The sequence below is a fragment of the Anneissia japonica genome, unplaced genomic scaffold (genome assembly GCF_011630105.1).
Source record: "Anneissia japonica isolate Jap-2015-1 unplaced genomic scaffold, ASM1163010v1 scaffold287953_len805160_cov178, whole genome shotgun sequence".
Classification (NCBI taxonomy): Eukaryota; Metazoa; Echinodermata; class Crinoidea; order Comatulida; family Comatulidae; genus Anneissia; species Anneissia japonica.
The window spans coordinates 555,482-579,998 of record NW_022747029.1 but is presented as its reverse complement, the minus strand read 5'-3'; the positions used below and the strand labels follow the sequence as shown (position 1 = coordinate 579,998).

The window sequence follows — 24,517 nt, the reverse complement described above, 5'->3', positions numbered from 1 at the left end:
ATTTCTGATTCTTATCTTTTCATCGGGGTGATAATGTCCGAGTGCGTGTTTGTATGGAAAATAAATCCAAAACGACAACCTTCTGGGTTATATATAGCAACTGCTGTTAATTCGACTCTTCCAATCCAGAGACAAAAACTGTTGACAGTGGTCATTATGAATAGAAAATGTGGGTTTTTTTCTTGTTTAACCATTAATGTCATTACAAAAACGTCCTTACAGTGACTGCACATCACTAAATGCAGTTCTTAACTGCAAACTTGCATTCATATCCAATGATTATATCTGAAACCAACCATTTTAAAGAGATAAACTTGTGGTAACGTATCTGTTAGTTTATTAAAGACAGCTAAGAAGTGTCAATTTTTAAATGCTTTTCCTCAAAAATTGGGTATTGTTAAGAATCGCCCATGCATTGTTTCGTGTTGTGCAACTATTAAAGTTTATAATTTTGAAAGTTTGTCATGAGTCATTAGTGGTTGATATTTTAACATTTTTGAGACCAAACATGAACACTTTACCGGAGAATGTGCCAGAAAATGTAAGAAGATGAAAGTTGGAAATATACTGTCTGTCCATGGAGCTCTCATCTGTCCAAGATAAATATCCCCATTTTGATATTGACTACAGGAATGTAATTCCACTCCATACCTCAAATCATGCCAACATCTGCAGTCCCAGGATTGATTTGGCGTTTATTCAAATTAAAAGGGGGGCGCTTATTCAAACGGGGCGCTTAAGAAAATTTTCACGTGCTGTTATGTAGGCGCTTATTCGAGAAGGGCGCTTATTCGCGCGAGTACGGTATTTTAAGTCTCTATATAAATTATTTAGGTTGTTGAAGAAGTACTAAGGAAAAGTTTGGAGACAACCTGTACTACTAATACTACTTTGCCTAGAAACGAGAATGTGTCAACAGAGAATGCTGCATCTCTGTTGTTATCATTTGCTAATGATTATCAACATGGTTAATAAAATTAATATTTTCTATAGTTAGACACTATAAAAAAATATTAGTTATTACACTATCTATGCTGGAAAAGTGATGAAAGAGGGAGGCTGTTTAAATTTACTTTTATTCTGCTAAAGCCAATAACCCTTGGGCTGTTTGCTGGTACATTGATATTAAAAGTAAAATACATAATTGGGATATTATACAAAAAATATCTACTAGCTATTTACTGAAAAATGAAAAAAAAAGTGTCAAAACATTTGTTTCCTAAAAGGAAAAAAAAAAAATTTTTAAATATTTTTTGTTTATAAATGTATTAAAACCAATCATTAAATTTGTATGTATGATGTCAAACCCCATCCAAATGATCAAATCCTTTTACTGTATTATAAATTTGTCTTGTTTAAACATAGAAATGCAAAAAAAAGGATCACAAAAAAGAATGAAGATCAATCAAGAAAACCGTTTGTACAGACAAAACCGATAATGATCACCAGAGGTACAATTACATTTAGTCATTTCAGTATCCATTCATTCATTCATTCATCAATCATTCATTCATTCATTACTTTTTTCATTATATAATTAGATTTAATGATATTGTTACTAGTATTTTCAGATACAAATTGACGTGCAGACGAAAAGAAAAATATTGTTTTTGAAGCTCAGCTTTAGAATCTTTTCATAAAAAAGTAAATTTTTTTTTTTTTAATCAGAATCTCAGACTGATCCTGTAGTCATTAAGGATGTTGTTGGTGTACTATCATTGCCTAATTCACCCATAGCTACATCCACACCTTATGTTAGTGAAGGAGAATCAACCCCACTTTGTCAAAGTGATGGAGATAAAACATTTAATCCAGATGACACATATCTTTCGTAAGTATGATAGTATATTATAACTGTGTTGTTAAATGACTGAAAAAATAAAAAATATGTTAATGCTACACCAATAAAATTCATAGACCTATTTGTAAAATCCCCATCAAGTTAATCTATTGGTTACAATTTATTTTATACTACTATTATTATTAAGGTTTGACAGTGATGACAGCAGTGCATCAAATAGACCTGCAGACGAAAAGAAATATATTGTTTTTGAAGCTCAGCTTCTGAGTCTTTTCACAAAATGTCAATCTTGCAATGCTGAGACAAAGGGAAAGATTGTACATAGGATTGGTACATTTATTGTGATACACAAGCAATGCAGAATTTGTGATTACACCAAAGAATGGAGCAGCCAATCTATGGTGAGAGATACACCAGCAGGGAATATGCTAATGTCAGCTTCTCTACTATACTCTGGGTCCTGCATGTCAAAATCCTTGCGAATGCTAAAATTCCTTAACTTGGTATCAATTTCTGAAAGAACATTTTACAGACATCAGGACATTTTCTTACATCCATGTATCACCACTGTATGGCACAATGAAAGATAAAAGTCTTTAAAAGCAGGTAAATGCTCTGAATCCTTGGTGTTAGGAGGTGATGGAAGAGCCAACAGTCCCGGCCATACTGCTAAGTTCGGCTCTTACTGTCTGATGGAGCTAAATAAATACAAGAACTGTTTAGATGATTTTAATATTTCAAAAAACGGCAATAATTACAATTAGTTATATATTAACTTTATATTATAGAAACCATAGTGTGTCAAAGACAGTGATACAGGCCTAATATTCAAACTTAACTTATGCAACTCTTGGAGATGTACTCTTAAAACTGATTTTAAAAGTTTGCACTTAAGTCTCTGTGTATAATGAATCCTACTCCTCCTTGACTATTTTCATTCCCTCTGGTGTAGAGTATATTCCCATTTTTCGGTTGATCTAGGTTCTCACCATTCGTCACAGCATTCGTCTCGTTCTTCACAATCACGTACCAACTATGCGCACACGTTTATTAGCTAGAAGTTCACAGTTTGATTTAAAAGATAAATTGCTTAAGTTGGAAGAAAAACTAGCGGCTATGAAAGTGGAATTGGAATTTTCGGATGAGGAATCGAAATTGCAACAATTGCATCTTGATAATGAGACTATGTTGAAGCAACTTTATCAAAAAATAGAACTGGCTAAACACAGGCTGTTTTGGAAAAGGTAAAAGAATTTGATTCTGATTCAGTTACGCCATTCATGGAATTACCCAGCCAGCCGGCTGATGTTAGGGTCCAACAGTATGTCGATCTAATACCAAAGGATTTGACTACTAATAATGAACATAGTGCAGTACATATCGCATCATTATCTCAATCTATGAGTGAATTCTTCATCATTTGTAAAGTCACAATCTACGATAGCACAGATTTCACCACCTTGTGTGCAATCTCAACATAGGATAACTCCGATTCCACCATCATTGTGTTCAATCTCAAACCATGACTGTGCCTATTTTATCACCATTTGTTCAACCTCAAGAGGTTATTTAGCCACAGCCATTTATGCATGAATCTTGAGTTATAAAACATTTGATTCATTAAGGCTACCGAGTGTACATGTTGAAAAAATTTAATGGTAACCCTTTAAAATATCTTATTCTCATCCAAATTCTCATCGTTGATTGAGGCTAAAGCAGTATCAGTTAATGAGTAATTAAACTTACTAAGCCAACATCTTTCGGGAGAGCATCTTGCTATGATCAGCAATTATACGTTACTTACAATCGTATTACCTTGCATGCAAGGAACTGAAAGCTAGATACGGAGATAATGCTGTTCTCTGCAAATTATAAAAGTGATGAAACATACTAACTAAATCGTGTATGTAGCGCCGGGTACTGAAATAAAAAAAAACAAAATTGAGGGCGACTTGCCCTCCTTTTCCAAATTTGTCCTCTTCCTTGTGGTTTTTCTTCTTCCCAGTTGGCATTGTTTTCCAAATTTAATGGAGATCACCACATCCCCAATGTTTTTTTGGTGTTGATTTCTTTTTACAGTCATTGTTTAGTGTTAAGAAAAAAAATTGAATGAGGAGACACAATAGAAGCGGAAGGAAAACAAATTTAAACAGGGAAGAGTGTAGTAGTGCCAGTGCATCGTCACATGACATAACGGGACTTACTTTTTGGTACTACTTATAACTATACATTACTATAGGGCCTATTGCACTGCTTTCCTACATCAGGTTGTTACAAGAAGCTACATTGATAAGAGCTTGTTTATAGTACTTAAGTGTATAGAGATTGAGATAGAATACCCGTTTTTCTCTATATCTGTTGCTATTTATTTGGATTGTCAATGAACACGTAGGTACCACAATGTAGCCAAAATAAACTGCTGTTTTTGTTTGACCAGGGAGTCTGCAATAATTTAATGACAACTCCCTGAAGATAAATAATGATATATCTAAAATAGAGGCTTGTTGGTTGTCGACCGTGTTTCATCTGGAATTCTCATTTTCCATTTTCATAGAATCACTTTCACTTGAGTTGCGCATGATCTAATTGTTGCATACAAAAGTTTGATTTTCCTCATTCTATTTTTTCATACCCTATTCGCAGATGCTGTTCGGTAGTTTCGAATGCTGAATAATTACATGAGACCTCATTGGTTACTGCACATACTCGACGTCATTGAGTGCATGCTCACTGTTTTGCCAGCATTCCCCAGCGCATGCTAACTGTGTTTTACATGGACATTTTTTGGTAACTGAGCATGTGCACTGTTACCAAATTCTCATTTCTTCTACTTGCATGTACAGGTTCAAACAAAGAAAACGATGTTCGTTTACTTTTCAATATGATAGCATTAAGTGTAACCACTGAACCTGATAAAACACACAAAATATTAATCAGTGGTTTAATACACTAGTCCCCAATGACCAGTAACGGAACTCTAAGCGAGTAAGTAAGTAAGTATTCATATACTGTACATCCATCCTCATCAAGAATGAAGAGTGGCCAGTTAGATCTAGAATGAGCTGGATAATGTAACAAATGAACTATATAGCTGGGAATAAAAGACAGCAGAACACAGGCGTGTCCCTTGACATTTGACTTTATTTTTTAGCTTACAATACTGTCTACAGAGACAGGCATTTATTTCATTGGTTAATTGATTGCCCTAGTTTATTGTTAATGTCATTTACATAAATACATAAATGCATTTCAATTATCTAAAATTAACATTATCAAATAACATTACTGTACCAGTATGATACCTTAAAATGTTCTTAACACTCGTAATAAACTTAATTGACAATAAACTTAATAAAATATTCTCAGTTATTCCTTAAGTAAAAACTTACAAATTATACTTAAGTGACAAACAGATATTTTGCTATATCTCAATTATTGGTCAATATGCAAAAAGTAATATTTGTATCAATGAAAAGGAATAGTTTCCTACATGAACTAAAATATAAGTTTGCTTATAACTCATATCATGTTTAAATGTCATGCATATTTAGAGTACACAAATATATTTTTATAACCTGGTAATCACATGAAAAGGAGGAAAAATGTAATAATCCATTACATATGGTTTATATTGACACATGTTGGAACAAGAGTTAACAATGAGCTACTGTAATAGCAACAGGCACATGTGTCTGTATGATAATCTTTATTTTAAGATGAAAGAAGACGTGAACTTGATTTTTAGTATTTCAACTGCCATGAAATTACATTGTTGCAATAATTCACGTGGAAATCTTTCTTACACATACCATCCCACATCATTTCAATTATAGTGAAATAAATCCAATTATGTGTACTTATGATAATTATACCTATACAGTACTTTAATAATTTTTACCTGACTGAAGTGAAGAAAACTAGGAATAAGAAACAATTAAGTAGCTAGAACAAAACTAAATTATTCCTTATTAAACTTAATACTATCTTTATTATCTTTCAGTACATTTTAATCTAAAATACAATTTTCATTGATAATGTCAGGTTAATAAAATAGCTTAAACAATGTAGATTTTGCTTAGTATTTACTTAATATTAAATCATATTTTTAAGTGAGTTGCACATTGAAGATGATAATCTAAGTTTTTTTTTAATGACTATAGTTTATTTCAACACAGTTTTCACCATCATTGATACAATTATTGTCACTCTTATTGCTGGTAATAACCTTCAAATAATACATAAATAATAATAATAATAATAAATAAATAACAAAAAAGTGATAATAATGTTAAATAATTAAAAATATATAACAATAAAAATTACCACATCATGTAGCTTTTGATTGCAAGACGACGTGACCCTGGGATGGATTCACTCATCTGTGACGGTCCTGCGTTTTCTGCACAAAGTAGATTCTACCTAAACTACATCCTAGAATTCATACGCAGAGAACTAATGTTGTCGCATGGGCAGATGATTCCATAAGACGCAATTACATTCTAGATCTTGTGTTATCATGACAATTAACAATCAATAATAGATGATGATAATAATGATATAATATGTAGTACCAAAAAACAAGCACAAATTATAACTGTTGTCGAAAACATTCACCTTTAGTTGCCAACTCTCATTAAGGCCTGTTTATACTTCATATAGAAAACAAAAGAAATAAGAAGTTATACACTAGAAAGATTCGATAACGATTTACCAGTTATGCGATAACATATTTTGACAAATCAAATCAGATGATGTCATAATCATGGAAAAACATTAAAATCATAGTAGTAGCACAATTTTATCATTTTACCATGATTATGACGTCATCTGACTCGATTTGTTAAAATAATTTGTTATCTATACACGATAAATCGTTATTGAATCGTCCTAGTGTAAAAACATTTCTTATTTCTTTTGTTTTCTATATGAACAATCGCTTTTTAGCTTTTTTATCGTTGAAGTATAAACAGGCCTTTAGGAAATAAACATATAGCAACATTGAAACAAGTATTAAATACCTATGGCACTTTAATATAAAATAACAACCTTATTCTGTCACATACATAAACAAAAATGCTTGTTTTATCATACTTTTTGGTGATGTACAGCATACCAAAGACCTTAGGCTCCATCATACCATATAGCTGAAAGGTCTTCTCATCAAGTGTGTTGTTAGGCATAGAAACAAATTTCTATTATCAATTACAGTATCTATATAACTGGGTATTTATGGTTTGAAAAAATGTAATGATTACATTACATTAATTAAATTTCAATCCAATTTTAGTTTCTGTTCAATATTGGAAACAGTTTGTACAGTGTATGCATAGTATAGCAGCTGTTTGCAAAAAAGTAGAAATTCTAAAAGCATTTTGTATTATTGTATTTCTCTTTTAACCTTATTCACCTTCACAATGTCCAACATCTATACTGTATATTATTTGGCCATGATTTCCCAAGTTACCAGTTCACATGCCTTACTCCATGCAAAAGTATAATACATACTGCAAGTACTGAAATACATGCCATCGCGTTGGGATTCAATATTTCAACATTAATTATGTCATTGTCAGGAAATCATCATTCCTGATGATGACATAATTAATGTTGAAATATTAAATCCCAACATGATGACATGTATTTCAATACTTGGAGCATGTGTTATACCTTATCTGAGATTAATCAGTGGGCTTTTGTCAATTTAATAAGTGACCCGTATTTGCAAAATGTCCTGTCACATACATATCAAACGGATACAATTTATATCCATAGAGCCTTGAGGACCATGATTTAGATTTTGCACTATTTTTTTTTAGTATTATTATTGAAGATAAATCTTAGAATAAGCAACTATAAACAAATTACTTACTAGTGAGAAACTGATGCTCTTTTGCAAAACATGGAACTTGACCTAGTGCTAAGGTGCTCCTACTTAACATACTGAGTGTCCAGCAAACTGTGTACAGTAAGCATGGTCCTTTACAAATCCAAAATGTTTTATTATATTAATTATAGTAATATTCTTTTCATATTTAATTTAATATCATTAATATTGTTATCACTATTGCTTAAAAGTGCAGAGAACTAAATGAATACACAACAAATACGAAATCACAATATGATGCAGTTATCTGTTATAAAATTGGACATTTCAGCATACCCCAAGAAGCTAAATGCCTTAGGGAATGGAACATAGTATTTTGTTGTGATTACTTTCCTGGTAAAACATTATTTTTGATTCATAGTTGTAATTTTTCAATTTCAATGCTCTCTTATATTTTTGAATGTAGGGTACAGTAAATATATTTTGATTACTATATCATCCAGTTTTCTATTTGCAACTCTTTGCAGTATTTGCATGCATGCACTTTAAATGCACCTAGATTTCACAGGCAGAAAAACAGTAACAGTGAATCAATGTACACAGAAACAGTCAAGAGTGTGGGCATAAAGGAGGGATCATGCTTTGTGTCTGTGAATTTAGCTAGGGGAGGGGTGATGATTACAGCATTAAATACTTTCTGAAGTTTTAGTTGTATGTAGAATGAGCTTTGTTAAAATTTAAGTAGGCTTTGGATTATTCAACTAATCTTATCTCCTTTTTTTTTAAATTTCTAATATAATATGTAGTAAGATTAACTACAATCTTTTTGATAAAGATTTTGACAACTTTTCCAAGTGGGTCAACAATCAAAAGCAGGGTTACCAGGTGTCACAAGTCTCTCGCAACTTGAGGGAGTCTCCCGAAAATAGTGACGGGGGCCTCCTGCGAGCATCTCAAAGAAAATAACCCATCTTCCACAAATTTATAGTATTTTCACCGCTTTATTACCAAAAGTTGATGTGTAGCAAAATAAAACAATAATATGTTAAGAAAGCTCATTCACCAGATCAATGGCAGATTCAAGGAGGCAGTTGTCCTAGGATTTACACATTTTTCAAAATTATGAAAAAAGTACCATTTCCAGCCATTTAGTGGTGCCATAATCATAAATGTTCTTTCTCAGCCACAACCATGGTTGGGCTGAGGTGGTCTAAACCTTCAATCTCTCAAAGTCCCTCCTTTCTTTATGTCAAATCAACTACAGTAATATTTCACTAAAATTGCCCATTTTTCCATACAATTGGACCAATTTTTAGTACATGTACATGGGTAGAGGGTAAATTGTATCAGGTCAAGCTTACAAGTGTAAGGTTCGCTATTCATTACATTAGTCTACCTTATACCAGAGGGTGGCTGGTCATAATCACAAAAAGGTTCAATATTTATAAAATTTAAGGGCCACTATTCATAAGATTTGCTAGTCATAATAAAGAAAAAGTTTTACTAGTTACAATTTTATACAAGGACCGATACTCATCAGGTTCAATGCCATAATCAATAAAAAGGGTTTGCTAGTCATAATGTAAACAAAAGACTGCTATTCATAAAGTTCACTAGTCATAATAAAAAATGAGGTTTGCTAGTCATAATATTACATTTTTATATAACTATCAAACCTCTATTTTTATTTTTACTGGCGAACCTTTTTCTTGCTATGAATAATGGACACTTTATTTAACTATGACCAGTGAAACTTTCTTTTTGTATATTATTATTATTAATTATTATTTCTAGTGAACCGTTTAAATACAAAGCTTTATGAATAATGGATTTATATTTGAATTGACTTTATAATAATAACCAACAGACTTTATGAACAGTGGACCTCATGAATAGCGAACCTTAGGAATAGTAGGTGTACCCCATTGTATCTACACATGTAATAACTCAGAGTATCTGGAAATTATCATGAATTAATATTTAGGTTAAAATATCAAAATTTAATTTTTTTTCTTCTTTTTCTATAAATTTATAATATTATCATGTCATCTATATTTTTATTTATTTACAGTAGTTTCTGTATTCCTATAGCTTTGTTTTTTCTGCCTGTCTAGTTTGGATGTGCAGATGGTTTAATACATGCATGTAAACAATGCAAGAAAAGTTTGTGACCACAAGGCAACAGCTCCCAGCACTTGTAAACATAAATATAAAATTTGCTAATGAATTCATAGCCCATTTAGGTGCTGTATGGTTGGCACTATATTTCAATGGCCGATATTATTTGGTCTACTTCAAATTGACACAATTAGGATAATTTGAATCTGATGGCAATACAAAGTGCTAAAAGCAAGTTACACACAACAATACACAGGTACCATGTTACCACATTATGATATTGATTCCTGTAATTTCTTACTTTTAAAATCGTTAAACTAGGGATCAGATTAATTATTTTCTATTGCTCATAAATTCCGCAATTACATTACTTTAAGTTCTATGCAATTGAATGCTGAGTCATTCATTTTGCACTCTCATTTATTAAAAATTTCAAAGCAAATGAGAGAAATTTTTAAAAATTAGGTGTAGTTTTTTAAAGATTTGATATTAAAGTTAAATGTACATGTGATGTTCCTTATATTACCCTTGATAACACTTTAATGCATCTCAAATACATTGCCACAATCTTCTTACATCTGGTCATATTCTTAATCATGTTCGACTCCTTAATCTGCTAAAGTACGGTAAGTAAAAACATGTGCATCCATTGTCTTAACAATATACCCTAGTTGTCTAACAGTTTTTTTCTACCAACTCCAGGAAATCCTGAATAATCCTGCACATTAGAAACTAACCTAAGGATGTTTATTAGACTTTGTCATAGTGTAAGTAGCTTGACAGTCTTTGATGACATCTGACTTCTAACCACCCCTCCATTGCTGATGGTTATAATACCACCATCCCACCCCAAGCCCCAGATGGGCATGTCCTAGTCCTAGTCTCACTTAAACGATGTAATACCCCTTAAGTATCTTAAAACTTACCAGCTATTCATGCACTTAACTAGGCAGGGGTGCAGGTCTTGGAACAAGTTTTTCTGGAAGCATTATGGTGGTTAATGTACTTCCTAGTCCCTGCTCAGCCCTGGTGCGGGCGTTTGTCTTTCATCATTTTATTCCTCTCTAAAATAAAAGATAGTATTAATCAATTATTGTGGTTGGACACTACAAAATTAGATTTGCATCAACTGCAACTTACTTTAATTCAGTGAGTCATTTTTTAAATATATCTTTGTAGACACTAAAAAAGGTCCACTTTTTTTCTGAAAATAATGTAAATTTATTTGTACAGAGGAGGGATCAAAATTGATGTGTGATGTCGAAATAGACGTTATCTGGTTAGAAGTTCAACGTAACCCTTTCAGGTTGTAGCCCATATCCCATACTAGCCAACTGCCTTATAACAAATTTGAGTCAACTTGGCCCCAAGTCAACTCAGCACAGGGGCAGATCTGTTTTGAAAGGTGGGGTGGGGGGTCCAAACATGTTGGGCTGAGGTGCGAAAATTGAGGAAATAGTACCTCTAGATGACTGAAAATGATACTCTTATAGTAAAATTCATCATTATCACATCACCATTATACAGTAATCAAAGTGAAACACAAATTCCTCATGATCAGCGATTTTCGGCTACCATAGAGATCTAGTTCTCTGTGATGTACCATGGAAAATAAAACTTGCAAAACATTACAAATCCTTGTGTTCTGGCAATAAACAGGGTCAGATAGTAAAAGCATCTACTAAAGGACACAATATCATCAACGTTGCAATTACTGTACTGTTAAGGGCACCATAATCGACCTTAAATAATTTCTCCTCTTGGTCACAATGAGCATAACATAATTGAAGTTGTACCAATCGCAGCTTTGAGCAAAAACATTATTAGGAGAACTGTTAGACCAATGCCAGATTCCATGATTTGTGACCCGGACTGATCGGCCGTCCCGAGGCAAAACGTAACTGACATTTTTGTCGATTTTGAGATAATATCATTTGGGAGTATATTAAACACGTCTGAATTACCTGTGAAACTTTCAGGTCTCAATAATGAGTCGTTTCGGAGGTAGCACCACCTATCTTTAAGCACAAAACTTCAAATCTAGTGATTTTCCGTGGCAAAACAATGCAACTACAAGATTACGCGGCAAAACAACTTATCTGCGGTGAAGATACGTCGTTTTGCCACGGAATGGTATTCAAAAATGGTCTTCAGACGATGGAGTTTGTCAAAGCAAAATCAAATGGTTATTGGTGTTTTCATATCAATAACCTTAAACAGCGATGTATGAGGTAATGAATATGGTTGCCCCAAACGTGATAAATTCCAAATATGTCGCATTCGCAAAAATTCCAAGACTGACATGTTTTCGTGGCAAAATCTGTAATTATCGTTAATAACTTTGCAATAAACACATGGTTGTAATTAAAATTTTAAATATAATCAAAATGTATATAGATATACAATCATGCAAAATTTCAAAAGGCTACGACAATTTATTACGAAGTTACGAACATGCAAACTTTAACTCTTATTTTTCTCCAAAATTGAAAATTTCAAGTTAAGTTGTTTTGCCACGGAACGGCCGCGATGGGCTCACGACAATCATTGAATACTGTGCTAGTTAGGCCATTGGACCTCTGTGCAAAATGGCCAATGTGAACGTTAAAAAATTCAGTACAGTCTTCGGAAAAGAGTAGGGGATTGGTTTGAGACACGTAAATCTTGTTTGTTGTGCTTCCATTTAAGATATATGGTATATTGATCATGTTGATATGCTTAAATAAAATTTAGGTTAATGAAATATGTATCAATTTAGATTAGCTTTTCATATGTTTGTTTCTGTTGCGTTTCTATCTAGGTATAAATGTTTATAATAGGGCTAAATATATAATGAATCAAAATAAAGGAAATGTATAATTTTCATATTATATTTTCCATATAAAATTATTAATATTTTTAATTATAAAAATAATTGTTAATAATTGAAAATTGTAGTATTTTCTTGAAAGTTCAACTACACATCAGACAGCACCTACATGCAAATGTCAGCTTTGTCCAAGTCATTTTACTACTAGTTTATGTGTTTGCAAAGCTAATGCGTCCTCTGTGACCTCACTTTTGTTTGTAAAAATATAAACAATAATAATAATCTGTATGTTAAGTCTGCTAATCGCCTCCGCATAACTTCACCTATCTCCAAACACTGGGAATTCTATATGTGACGAATATGATAGGCTTTTTCTAGGCTGAATATTGGATAAAAAAAAAAATTTAAAAAAAAACCACCCAAAATGAGTACTTCGACGGCCATGTTTCGCAAGTTGATTCTGTACGGCTTTGCTCAGAAAAAAAAAAATATCCCGCCAGGCCACAAAAGAATCAACTTCATGTCACCGCGGAGTGTTTCACGTCTACAAAAACATATGAAGCATGATCCCATACCTCTAAATACCAATTACATTAAATAATGAATACTACAGTAGTAGCCCCTGAGCAAGGGGGACACATTCCCCTACCAGTTATGCCACTAAACTGTTGAAATTTCAATGCTTATACAGGTTATGTTCTACTCGCTTATCTATTCTGAAACTGTTGTGCTCCCTCCACACCCCCCCACCCCCAATCCATCTGAAAAATTCTGGATCCACCCTTGATCAAACTGGCACTAATTCCTCACAAGGACTATTCAGCAGAAAAACAAAACATTATTTTCAAAGATGTCCTTTACAAAAATAATGACATGGTAACCACAGCATCCATTAACGATGGCCTCCTCAACTTCCCATAACATTCAACAATATACATCACCACCTTTCCCCACTCATTCAACACCGTGCGGAACACAATAATGAAAATAATAACAATAATAATAATAATAATATTAATAATAATAATATATAACGGTAGGTAGTTGATTTTTATATTTTAAATCATCCTACAATCAATTTATGATTACTTTTACTCTTACCTTTTTATTGAACATAATTCTTTATTAATTCTTACTATAGTATATGAGATTTAGAACAAAAATTTTATAACTTTAAAATGTTATCGCCAGAAAACACCAAAGAAGCACATAGATCGATGGTGATGTATTCACAAATTTTACTTATTTTTACATACCCAGTATTTTAAGAAAACATCAAATGGCAATTGATGACAATCAATTTGTATGTTATTTAGCACCAAAAATAAATTACATACTTACTTCAACCATATTTTTCTTTACTGCTAAACACTATATTGCGATTTTAGACGTTCTCTAAGTGGGACAGGGAACTGGTCAGAAAAACGTCTCCAGTTTTCCTCACCCACTTCATTTTTAAAACCATGCAGGATCTGTTAAAAAGAATTAGCAAACAATAACTACTCCATTAAACATGGAGGAAATAGTTGTCAGGCAAGGCAAATGATGTTTGCCTTGCCTGACGTGTTATCTTACTGCTAGAATGGAAATACTTGCGAAAAAAATATTGCAAGTGATTTGAGTGGAAATCACATGCAAGATTTTTTTCACAAGCATTTGGGAATGTACTGAGCATTCAGTACAATAACACATCAGGTAGGGCAAATCATTCATATTAATGGAGATTATATCTAAAAAATCTCAACATAAGGGTGATCATATGCTAAATTCCAGATAATACTTTAACTAGGCTCAATATATTAATTGATAATGAATGAATTACTTCATCTGTTGTTGCATTGTGTTGCAATTATCAGAATTGACTGTGGCCATGAAATATATTTCATATATAAAGGTATACCTTTTACCTCGGAGGATAAATATTGTCACTATCTTGAGACAAATGCATTATGAAAAAACGTTAACAGGGCATTGGTGCACCTCTCCCCCACTCTCCCACCTCAGCAGTAGTATGGGTACCAAGGGGAAACTTTGTGACATACATTGAAGACATTGTTACATTACCTTGAAGAACATTTCCTTGAGGTCTTCTTTTGGGTTAACCCATGAGGCTACAGCATCACAAAAGAATATAAAATCCTAAAAAACAAGAAAGCACCAGAGTACAATACTGACAACAATTTCCTAGTTTCTTCAGTGAATATAGTTATTTAAATTTTATTAATATACTGTAGAATTAGTGTTCCTCAAAGAAAAAAACGTACTGAGTATTCAGTTCAATAAAACGTCAGGGCAAATACAAAATTACTGAAAACAATTACTTCAGAAATAAAATAAAAAATAACATTTTAGCAAAGAAAAATGTAAAGTTTCTAGAAATTCTAACAGACCTTTTAATTTTAATGCATTTCAACTCCATGCATGTACAGAAATTGCATTTCTGTTGTGGTATGACATAATTTTAGATTACAAATAAAGATGTTTTAAAATAATATTTTGTTGTAAAAATGTATATCGCGATGACAACACGGCGATGGTTTTCTTTTTGTTGAATTCAAAATAAAACTGTCTTCTGTGCATACGTGTCCATATTATGTACAGTTAAACTTGCCTAAGTCGATTTTGCCTAACTCAAATAATTCCTAAGTCGAATTTATTTTACATGCCAAATTATTGTGTTTTCCATTAATTAACAATCTGTAAGTCAAATTTTATCTAAGTCAAAAAATTCTTCAATGGCATTTTGGATTCAACTTAGGCAAGTTCAACTGTATAGCGTAAAAATAGCGTACAGGGATTTGTTTTCAACTGGTGTACTGTCCAACATAAAAGAAGAAAATGCATTTGAAAATGGCTAAACATTTAAAATCACAGCATAGCACTGAATATTAAATTAAAAATTTTTTTTTTCAAAAATCTTCCAACAGGAATGCTTTGTTCCTACTTACAGGTGAAAATGGCAAAAAACATCAACAATATAATCAAAACTACAATATCACAAGAAATAAAAACATTTTTTGAATATTATTAATATTACTAGGCAAAAAAAAAAAATTGTTGTGTTGCCCTTAAATGGAAAAAATCGAGATCGAAGGTAGGTCAGTCGGTCAGATTTTTTTTTTTTTTTTTTAGTAATAGGCCTACAAAATAGGATAGGCCTGAAACTGCAGTCCCTATTATGAAGACCCTAGGCCTACAGTAAGGGCCTAGAGTCGTAGGCACCACAATAGAATGATGGAAAGCTTGCCAAACAAAAAGTATTCAAAGTAAACTTTAAGAAAAAAAGAGAAAAATGTTTCGTTTATGGTTGGCCTAAACCGTAAGCTATGTACCGGTTTCAAGGCGATGGCTAGACCTAAGCCTGTTTTTATTAATTGTCCAATACACCGTAAGGTAATGAATACGATTTTTTATTCAAGCAACCACTAGTTGTATAGTAGGCCTAGTAAAAAATAGGTTAGCTCAGGCCTAGGCATAGATCTGGTTCTGGCTTGACAGCTCAGCGCGAGAGAACCAATGTTGTGTGCATGCATCGTCGCCGCGCTCGGTTCTCAAAATTATGCCTTCTATTTTACCGATTTCATGCGTACATATACTGTAATATGGCCCTATTTTGATAAAAAAATACATGTCTGTTTCAGATTTTATGTTCTAAATGTTAATTTCGGAGGGTATTGCTCGTACTTGAACAAAAAAAAAATTTAAAAAAAAAATGCCGACCCGATTTTTTTGAAAATTTCGGTCAGTCGCAGAGGGCAACACAACATTTTTTTTTTTTGGCCCTATACACACACTTGCTCTCATCTCTCATTGACTTTAGTAAAGCGTTTGATGTTGTTGATCACAAAATTGCCATTGATAAAATATCAAACTTTGCGTTGCTTTGGATTGCCATTTTTTTTTTTAGTAAACGGCAAAGATTGAAATATAAACGCACACTGTCAGAGTGGATGAAGTTGTCTGGTGGTGTTCCCAGGGAACACTACTAGCAGTTATATTCCTAGTTATCATTAATGATGCTCTCTATGATTCTGATATTGCTGGGATCCTGGTCTGGATATATGTTGATGACCTCACCATGGGGGAATGTACTAAAGTGTGGGAAATGCAAATATGCAAACACTTCTCGATAAATCAAGTAATAAATTAAAACTAAACCCCAGCATAGTCTATTTTGGTTACCGACAACTTCCAGATCTCACTATTGGTAAAATTCCATTAGTGAATGTTGTAAAACTTTTATGTCATGAATGTTTTACTTCACTTAGGCCTATCGGGTCTACAACTAATGTGAAATGTGTATGAACCCTACATGAACTTACTGTTTCCAAATTGGCAACGAGAATCAATGTAAGATGTTATTTTTTTCTGAATAAATAAACTACAGTACCAATAATTAATAGGACAGGATAACTTTACAAAAATCCATATCTTTTTGGGATTTTTAATCTTTCATTAAAATTTGGCCTAAATTTATTCAGAACATGCATGTTCCTATTTTTACTAACATACCGGTTGCCATCAGATTGAAGCGCTTAAAAAAAGTTTTTCGTAGGAATCATTTGTGACATGCTGGCAACAAGGTGAATCCGCATCACCAGTTCTTGGTGCACATGCTGAATTTTAGATTTAAGAGCCAAATCTACCAAAAAACATATTTTTTATGACTTTGTTGGCTAAATTTAATAATATATGTTTTATTAAATAAATATGAGTGTTTTTGGAATTCTTATCACCAAGCCTTGGCTCACACAGAATATATCACATCCATATCTCCAAAACTGTTGGTCATAGAGACAAAATTTGGCCAAATCGTATTTTGAAGCTAAATCATATTATTTAATGACATCTTATATCGTGAATGGGCTGTTTCAAGGCTGAATTTTGGATTGTAGTGCCAAATTTGACCAAAAAATGTCAAATTTTAAACATTTTTACCCAAGAATGGTATTTTGGAGCTAGTCTGTCACTGGAAGCTTTGGATATTTTTGGTATCATACAAAAGTTATTAACATTATTTACAAAACAATTTATTTTGTGACCCAAAATTACAAAAGAAAACATTTTTTTATGATTTTTTGGCTAAATTTAATGCTGAAAATACCATTGATTTGGCAAGCCTGGGGTTGAATACTGGGGATCTTGGTCCTCCAAATCTAGAGACATATTTGGTTGTCTAGTAAAATTTCGATTAAAAAAATAACTCTTCATATTACAAACAAAATATGTTTTACTTTTGAATTATAACTAACGGAACTGCTGTGTCTTTGTTCAATACAAAAAATACAGCTATCTCGAGGTTGAGCATTGCATGAAATCTCAAGTTGAGCTGCAGACCATATGCATGTACTGGGTTGTTAGAACCGTCCATTTTCAAACAGGGCATAATATATTTCTACAATGATTAATATCTCGAGGTCGAGTCAAAATGATAGATATAAAAAAGTATAACAAACCTGTACAACTCCATTTGGATTTATACTGATCATAGCACATATGCCACGGAATGCAGAATCTTTCTCCTCGTTGTCACGGATGTTGCGCAAAGAGGTACACCTACATAGATCAAAGAAAATGAATCTATGAATGCAATAGGACATACCTATTAGTTACCAAACATAACATCAACAAAATCTAGGCTGTTGGGTATAAATACAACTAGAACATGCAGTAAAAATGGTGAAAATTTTCTCTGGTATAAATTGTTAAAATCTTGAATTTGATTTCTTAAAATGTATATAATTGTAATTAATCTTTGTCTAGGATTGTATTACAATTCCCCACTGGAAATGTTGGGAGAAAAATACTTACTCTAAATAATTAAAATCACTTAATTTTGCAATTTTTGCAAGCTGGCATCTCCTCAAGCAAAGCAAGGTCCAACAGTTGTTGGATGTCCTATTTACCGTTGTTGGATTAAGAGGTGCTTCGGTCGGTGGCGTATCAATATTTTACATTGAAAAGGGGATTTTTACATTGAAAGGGATGACAGGGTCAGTTTGAGGGGGAAGGCATTAAAGATTAAGTAATGGAGAGCCAACTGGCAAAATGAGGTGATTTTTAACAAGTTCAGTAAAAAAAAAACTGCGCTCTAATATACACTAAATAAAGCATGTAAATCCCTGGCAAAGGGTAGAGCAAAAGAACAGTAGGAAACACAAAAGTCGGAAATCAGGAAAGGCCTCCTTCATGCAATTCGTTCCTGAGTTAATGGCGTATGTTTTGAGAGTATATATTACTGAATATGTTTACCATATACTAAAAGTTCTCTTTAAAAAAAATCAGCTGATTTTGTCACAATGACCTGTCAAAGTTGGACCATCCTGCCAAAAACAGCATTTTTTGGGTTTGGGGGCAGAAATTGAGTAGAAATATCTCAAATGTCATCATCACCATCATATTTTAAATGGCTTGGTAACATGTCACAGGGAAAAAAATTAACTAAGAAAAAACTTCCATTAAATTTAAATCAAACTCAAAAAGTGCATTTTCTTTGTGTACATTTGACATTTTGGGGTCGGGGTGAGTTGTTTAATAGTAATATCTTACTTAATTTAGTAACCAGACACTCATATTTGGTGTATGGGTATCTGGATGGCTTGTTAATACACATGATTTTTGAATTTCATCATTAATATTTATTAAGTATCACAAGTCATCTTGTTTGTATATTTATTCAACAATATTTTATGTGGGTACCTCTTTCAGCCTGGCTGATATGAAGGGGACCACTTTATAAATCATTGACAAAGTAGTATGAAAGTAACAGAAAAACACAGAAAAAAAATTATATAAAACAAGAATATATACATGGAGATAAAAGATGTAGGTACAGGAAAAAGGGGAACAGAGCTAAACCCCGGAATTGAGGATGTGAGATTTGAGTTTGAGTTAAATAATTGGAACGAGGTGGTGTTTTTATGGAAATGGGAAAGAAGATTAATGAGAATTGCGGAAGCTTGGTAGCTGAAGCTATTTATAAAGGTTTTCGAGTTTGGGATGGGGGACTTGTAGTCAGGGATGGCGCAAAAACGGCGGACATCAATTCAAGAAATAATCATGTCGCAAAAGTTTCTGGTTGTGCAATATTTAACATCAGCACTGGTTCAAGCCACTAATAGGTATTCATGGACCACGCCCATACACAATTCAGCACAATGACGCTGCAAGTTATGGGTTATTGTCCTACCTATACAATTTGTTTTAGGAGTTTGAATCGTGGGGTTGAGGGTCTGCCCTAACAAGTTTTTGAATGATAACCTACACAAGTCCTGCATGCTGTGATGATAAAGTGCAGCATATCTTTAACTGAAGTTTTAAACAAATATTTATCTATTTATTGTGTTAACTGATTAACTATAAATACTGTAGTAATTTACAGCAGAGAGGACAGGAAATAATGAAGGTGAGTAGTGAGTTTACTAGCTACATTTCAACATTGTATCAATTCACAGCAAAGTGCAGCTTATATACACACACTGACTGATACTTACCATTGACGTATAAAGTGTGGTAACATAGGAGCTACATCTTCTGGGCAAACAAATCCCAATCGCCCAATTGTTATAGCTGTTTAGAACCAAAACAAGTCATAGTTATTATCTGCTGAGGTTGAGTAAATACTTTATATTTTATGCTTCTAACTAGTTCTCAAGGTCATATAATAACAAGATAGCACTCGCCACGATATTGTAACACAGTGTAGGGCGCTCTCTCACAATTACAATTACTTTTCAACTTTGACATCTACGATCTTCGTGCAAATTCTTTAACAACCATGGTAACAACTAGGATGATTCTCTCTCAAGAACAAATTACTGTCTGCATGAATGGACGCTTCTATGTTATTACAAGTAGAGCACAATCTTGTTATTATAGAGTAAGACCTTTGCTGGTCTTGCACTTGGTATACAGTAGTGTGAATGCAATGTCTTGTATATGATCAAAACAAAACAATTCAACATGCTGGAATATAAGTATGTTTTTTAAAGACATATTAGCTAGATTCACATTCAGAATTTAACGTGATCTAGTGGATCATGATCAAGCCGGTCACATTATGTGAACCAACATGATTCAAATAGCGTGCTCAACTTGATCACCTTATTGTGATCTAGTGGAGCATGTTGATTCATTATGATTAACCTTGGTTAACGTGAAAAATTAATTCATGAGATCAAATTCAACCAATCAGCTTTCAGTTTATTAAACAGGTCCCAAGCTCATTGGTTGTGCTTCTGGTAGGTCCCAAGCTCATTGGTTGTGCTTCTGGTAGTTTTCATGCAACACTGCACACATTACCATAAATAGATCATGATGATGGTTTCTATATGAATGGTTCTTCTCTAACATGCTAAAGTTATCATGATGAATAGATCATAAGTTTATCACAATAACTTAGTGAACTGCCTACTAACACATACTCATAGCTATCTTGGATTATTTGTAAACATTCAGACTATAATCTTAAAGTCTCAATTTACATTTTAAATTGACTAACCTGTATTTTCAAGTAAAGTCTTGGGTGTATTCGGCCTGTTGATAATCTCAATCAACTGACTTAGTACCAAAGGTATGTATTCAGCCATAGCACTGCCTACAAGGAAGTAAACATAAACATTGATAATTTAAGTTACTGATATATGATATTAATTATCAACATTTCAAGTCACAATGCTGTATTTAAAGAAATAATTCAGATCCCTTTCCAGTGGACACAGTGGGCAAGACTTTTTTACACCTTGCTTCGCAAAATTAATTTTTTTAAGATAGTGGAAAAAAAAAGTAAAATGAAATTTAGTTTTCTTAAATAAAAATAAATTTTATTGGTGAATGTAAACAATGGGATGATTAAATGCTTTAAACCTATAAAATTAGGAAGAAATATACTATTTTCAGAGGTTTTAAGGCATTAGCAGGCATAATATAAATAAAAACTTTTATTTTTTTCTATAATTTCCAATTTTAGAAATTGCGCTAATTGGCAAAAAAAGTACTGTATGTCATAATAATGTGCATTAAAAAAAATGTTATACACGTTTTGCTCAGTATGGAATGGGTTAATTTCAAGTTTATTCTCAAACGATTTCATATTGTACGCCTGAATATAAATAAACTTAAAAGTTAAACTGCAAGACAATTTAAAATAAATCATTCACTATTTGACAGGTTTCAAAGTTAATGTAAAAAGAAAATCAGACAAAAACCACCCTGTACAATAACCACCACATCTGCATATTCAAAACATTGAAAGAATCACATGTACGCGTTTACAATTTCCAGTCTCTTATTGGCCAATTATTCGATCATCATATTCTTGGTATCCAGATCGGGATCTTTTCATATGGACGCACGGCATCGTATGGACGCACGGCAGCTAATGGTTAGCCATCACCTGCCGTGTGAGAACATAGCCAAGAACATTGACGCTACTGTCAATGAAATCCTTGCAAGTTCATTTTTTAAGACTAAATTAGATTTCTGTAACTCATTTCTTTTTGGCCTCCCTTAATCAAAACACCACTGCTAGGCTTACCACAAACACACAAAAACATGATCATATTACTCCTGTACTAAAAAGACAGGAGGAGGACAACTCAGGTCAAAATACAAGATTCAGCTCCTTATTAAAAAGACACTCGTGAATCACCAGAATATCCTGTGTAGCTTCTGGATCCCATCAGCCTATGCAGCAAGGTCTGAGATCTGCTGAAAAGTACCTCTTTTCTACACCCTGAATTTTAGGACCTTAACAAAGAAACAACTGATGACCGCTTAAAGCAGCATGTTCAAGGTAATATGTGATTTTACAATTCACCGCTCTGGGTGCGTTTCTCAGAGACAATATGGCTTATAAATGATATATCAGATGATATACATTTAAGATGGTCATTGATTCACTGAGCCATGAAACATTAGGTTATAGACAAAACTGCCAATCCAAGACAAAAAAGTACATGATTTATGGCTACTTTCAGTGTGAAAAAGTTGTTACCGAACATTTTTCTTTACCTACCCTAATGAAGGGAAATCAAGCACTATCTCAATATGGACATTCAAATTTTACAGGAACTTGGTTTTTTATACATGACAATCTACACAAACAGATCTACAATACAATTAATTCTTTTTCTTCTTTGTCTACCTGAGCCATTCAAAATCTTTTATACGAATGCAAGAATGGTAATAATACAAAGATCTCATCTAAGAATCATCCTAATCTATCGCTAAAACTGGATGGAGCGATGCACTTGCGATGTTAACAAAAATCTACTTGAGAGTGTCTACATAACAAACTCGCACGAAATCCGTAATCTCAATAATGGGATAGGGATATTATGTAACTGAGTATGCTAATCAGTTCTTAAATTATACAAAAATTGGTAAACTTCTCCTTTGATGGGTTGCTATCAACTAAACACAGTAGAAACCCTCAATTACGAAAAAATTACGAAAACCCTTATCTTACAGATTTAATAAGTTCCCGATTTTACGAATGTAAAATCAAGGTGATGACGTCACCTGTGACTTTGCTGCGTAGGGCTGTGGGCCTAGCCTAGGCCTAGTTTATGCCAGTGTAAGTAGTACCAGTGCAAATATATAGGAATTTGGGTCAACCCTGATTTTACGAATACCCGCATTTACGAATGGCTCTGGGTCCGTGCGGAATGTAATTGAGGGGTTCTACTGTAGTAATTTTCTTCTTATTTGGAGTTAACACCATGTTATCGCATTTTAGAAGGTTCTCATAAATTGATAAGCTTATCTTATTACCTCTGTGTACTTTCACACTAATTCTTGTGAAAATTTTAAGATTGTCTGCCAACATAAGATCCTAAATTACGAGTATGTGTGTATCAAACAAATATGTGGATCTTACCCATTTGAATAGAAATCTCCCCAATTGCCCAAGTGGCGTTGTTACACACTGAAATAAATTCTGGATTTAAGTTCTGTCCCAAGATTGGTAGAAAGTCAGCTTTATAGGAGAAAAAAAACAACAGAAAATCAAGTTTAAAAAAAAAACAAGAGAAAGCTACTTGAAGCATTTACAAGGTTAAAGAATGCAACCTGATCTATGATTGCTAGAAGAAACAGACTTGTGTTAAGTGTAGCTACACTTTTTGTGTCCAATTATTTTCAATATTAGCAATTAGTGAAAAAATAGATATTTTGATAATGGCAGAACTAATTTGACATGTAGGACATCTTGACAACTTTTGAACATAGTTTATCGTTAACTATGCATTTTGTTTTATCTATTAATCACAGATTAGAATTTTTTTTGTATTTTGAGGTTTACTCTTCTATTTCTAAAAATCCATATAATGTCCAAATAAAGATAATAAAATGTCCCATGTGTCATTTTTATGCAAATTATCAAAATTTCTACTTTTCACTATATCTCAGCAAATGATTGAACAAATGAAGGGTATAGTTTCATGTTCTGATGGTGGTCGAAGATCACGATAGGATGTATCAATAAAAGCCAAATAAAATTGTGTTTTCTATTGGCTCTGTTGTTTCTGAGCCGATCCGAATTAATCTTGCAATTTTTGTTTCCCTTGGTACTGGTCAGTTTTCAATAACGTCGTATTATTTAATGTAAACTTTTGTGCATGCTTTCTGTAAAATTCAGCTATGCTTGGGGAGACCTACTAAGTACTGTTTTCTGGCAGAGTAGGGCTATGGCCCAAGCTCCGATTTTTCATCATTTTTCTGGACTTAATGTTTCATGAAAAATGTAGTTAAGCCAAGTATTCTATCTTTAGCTTACGATGCAATGACAAGTATCTCATCATCCCTCAAACAAAAGATAATAAATAGCAGAAGATAGAGCAGCTTTGCGATATATTGGTATGTCCAGTCGAAATGCATTGTGGTAGAACCATAGAGCTATTAAACAACTAGAGTGCTGACAAGATGGCGGAGCAATGCAGAGTTGTGTATGTGTACCATCCAAGAT

At 33.0% G+C, this 24,517-nt stretch overlaps 2 protein-coding genes across 3 annotated transcripts in view; one reads left to right on the top strand and one right to left on the bottom strand.

The window, feature by feature from the left end:
- The first annotated feature begins 1,162 nt into the window (after nt 1–1,162).
- Nucleotides 1,163–6,560, top strand: LOC117120412. Of its 2 annotated transcripts, XR_004447332.1 has the most exons (4): nt 1,163–1,451; nt 1,669–1,831; nt 1,989–3,045; nt 4,445–6,560. XR_004447332.1 is itself a non-coding variant. In XM_033265457.1 (3 exons), the coding sequence occupies exons 1-3, from the start codon at nt 1,292–1,294 to the stop codon at nt 2,389–2,391; spliced, it is 726 nt and encodes a 241-aa protein (XP_033121348.1). In that variant the 5' UTR covers nt 1,163–1,291; the 3' UTR covers nt 2,392–6,560. The 2 variants fall into 2 exon arrangements, 1 of the variants encoding a protein (XP_033121348.1); XM_033265457.1 differs by having other exon boundaries at nt 1,989–6,560.
- A 251-nt stretch (nt 6,561–6,811) lies between these two features.
- LOC117120396 (transportin-1-like) overlaps nt 6,812–24,517 on the bottom strand; it is a 47,078-nt gene continuing 29,372 nt past the window's right edge. Inside the window, exons 16-22 of the mRNA XM_033265435.1 lie at nt 23,432–23,530; nt 21,053–21,148; nt 20,046–20,121; nt 18,009–18,108; nt 14,617–14,691; nt 13,894–14,024; nt 6,812–10,807 (exon numbers count right to left, since the gene is read on the bottom strand). Coding sequence (XP_033121326.1) covers nt 13,917–14,024; nt 14,617–14,691; nt 18,009–18,108; nt 20,046–20,121; nt 21,053–21,148; nt 23,432–23,530 — 554 coding nt within the window. The 3' untranslated portion in view covers nt 6,812–10,807; nt 13,894–13,916. The remainder of the gene's footprint in view (nt 10,808–13,893; nt 14,025–14,616; nt 14,692–18,008; nt 18,109–20,045; nt 20,122–21,052; nt 21,149–23,431; nt 23,531–24,517) is intronic.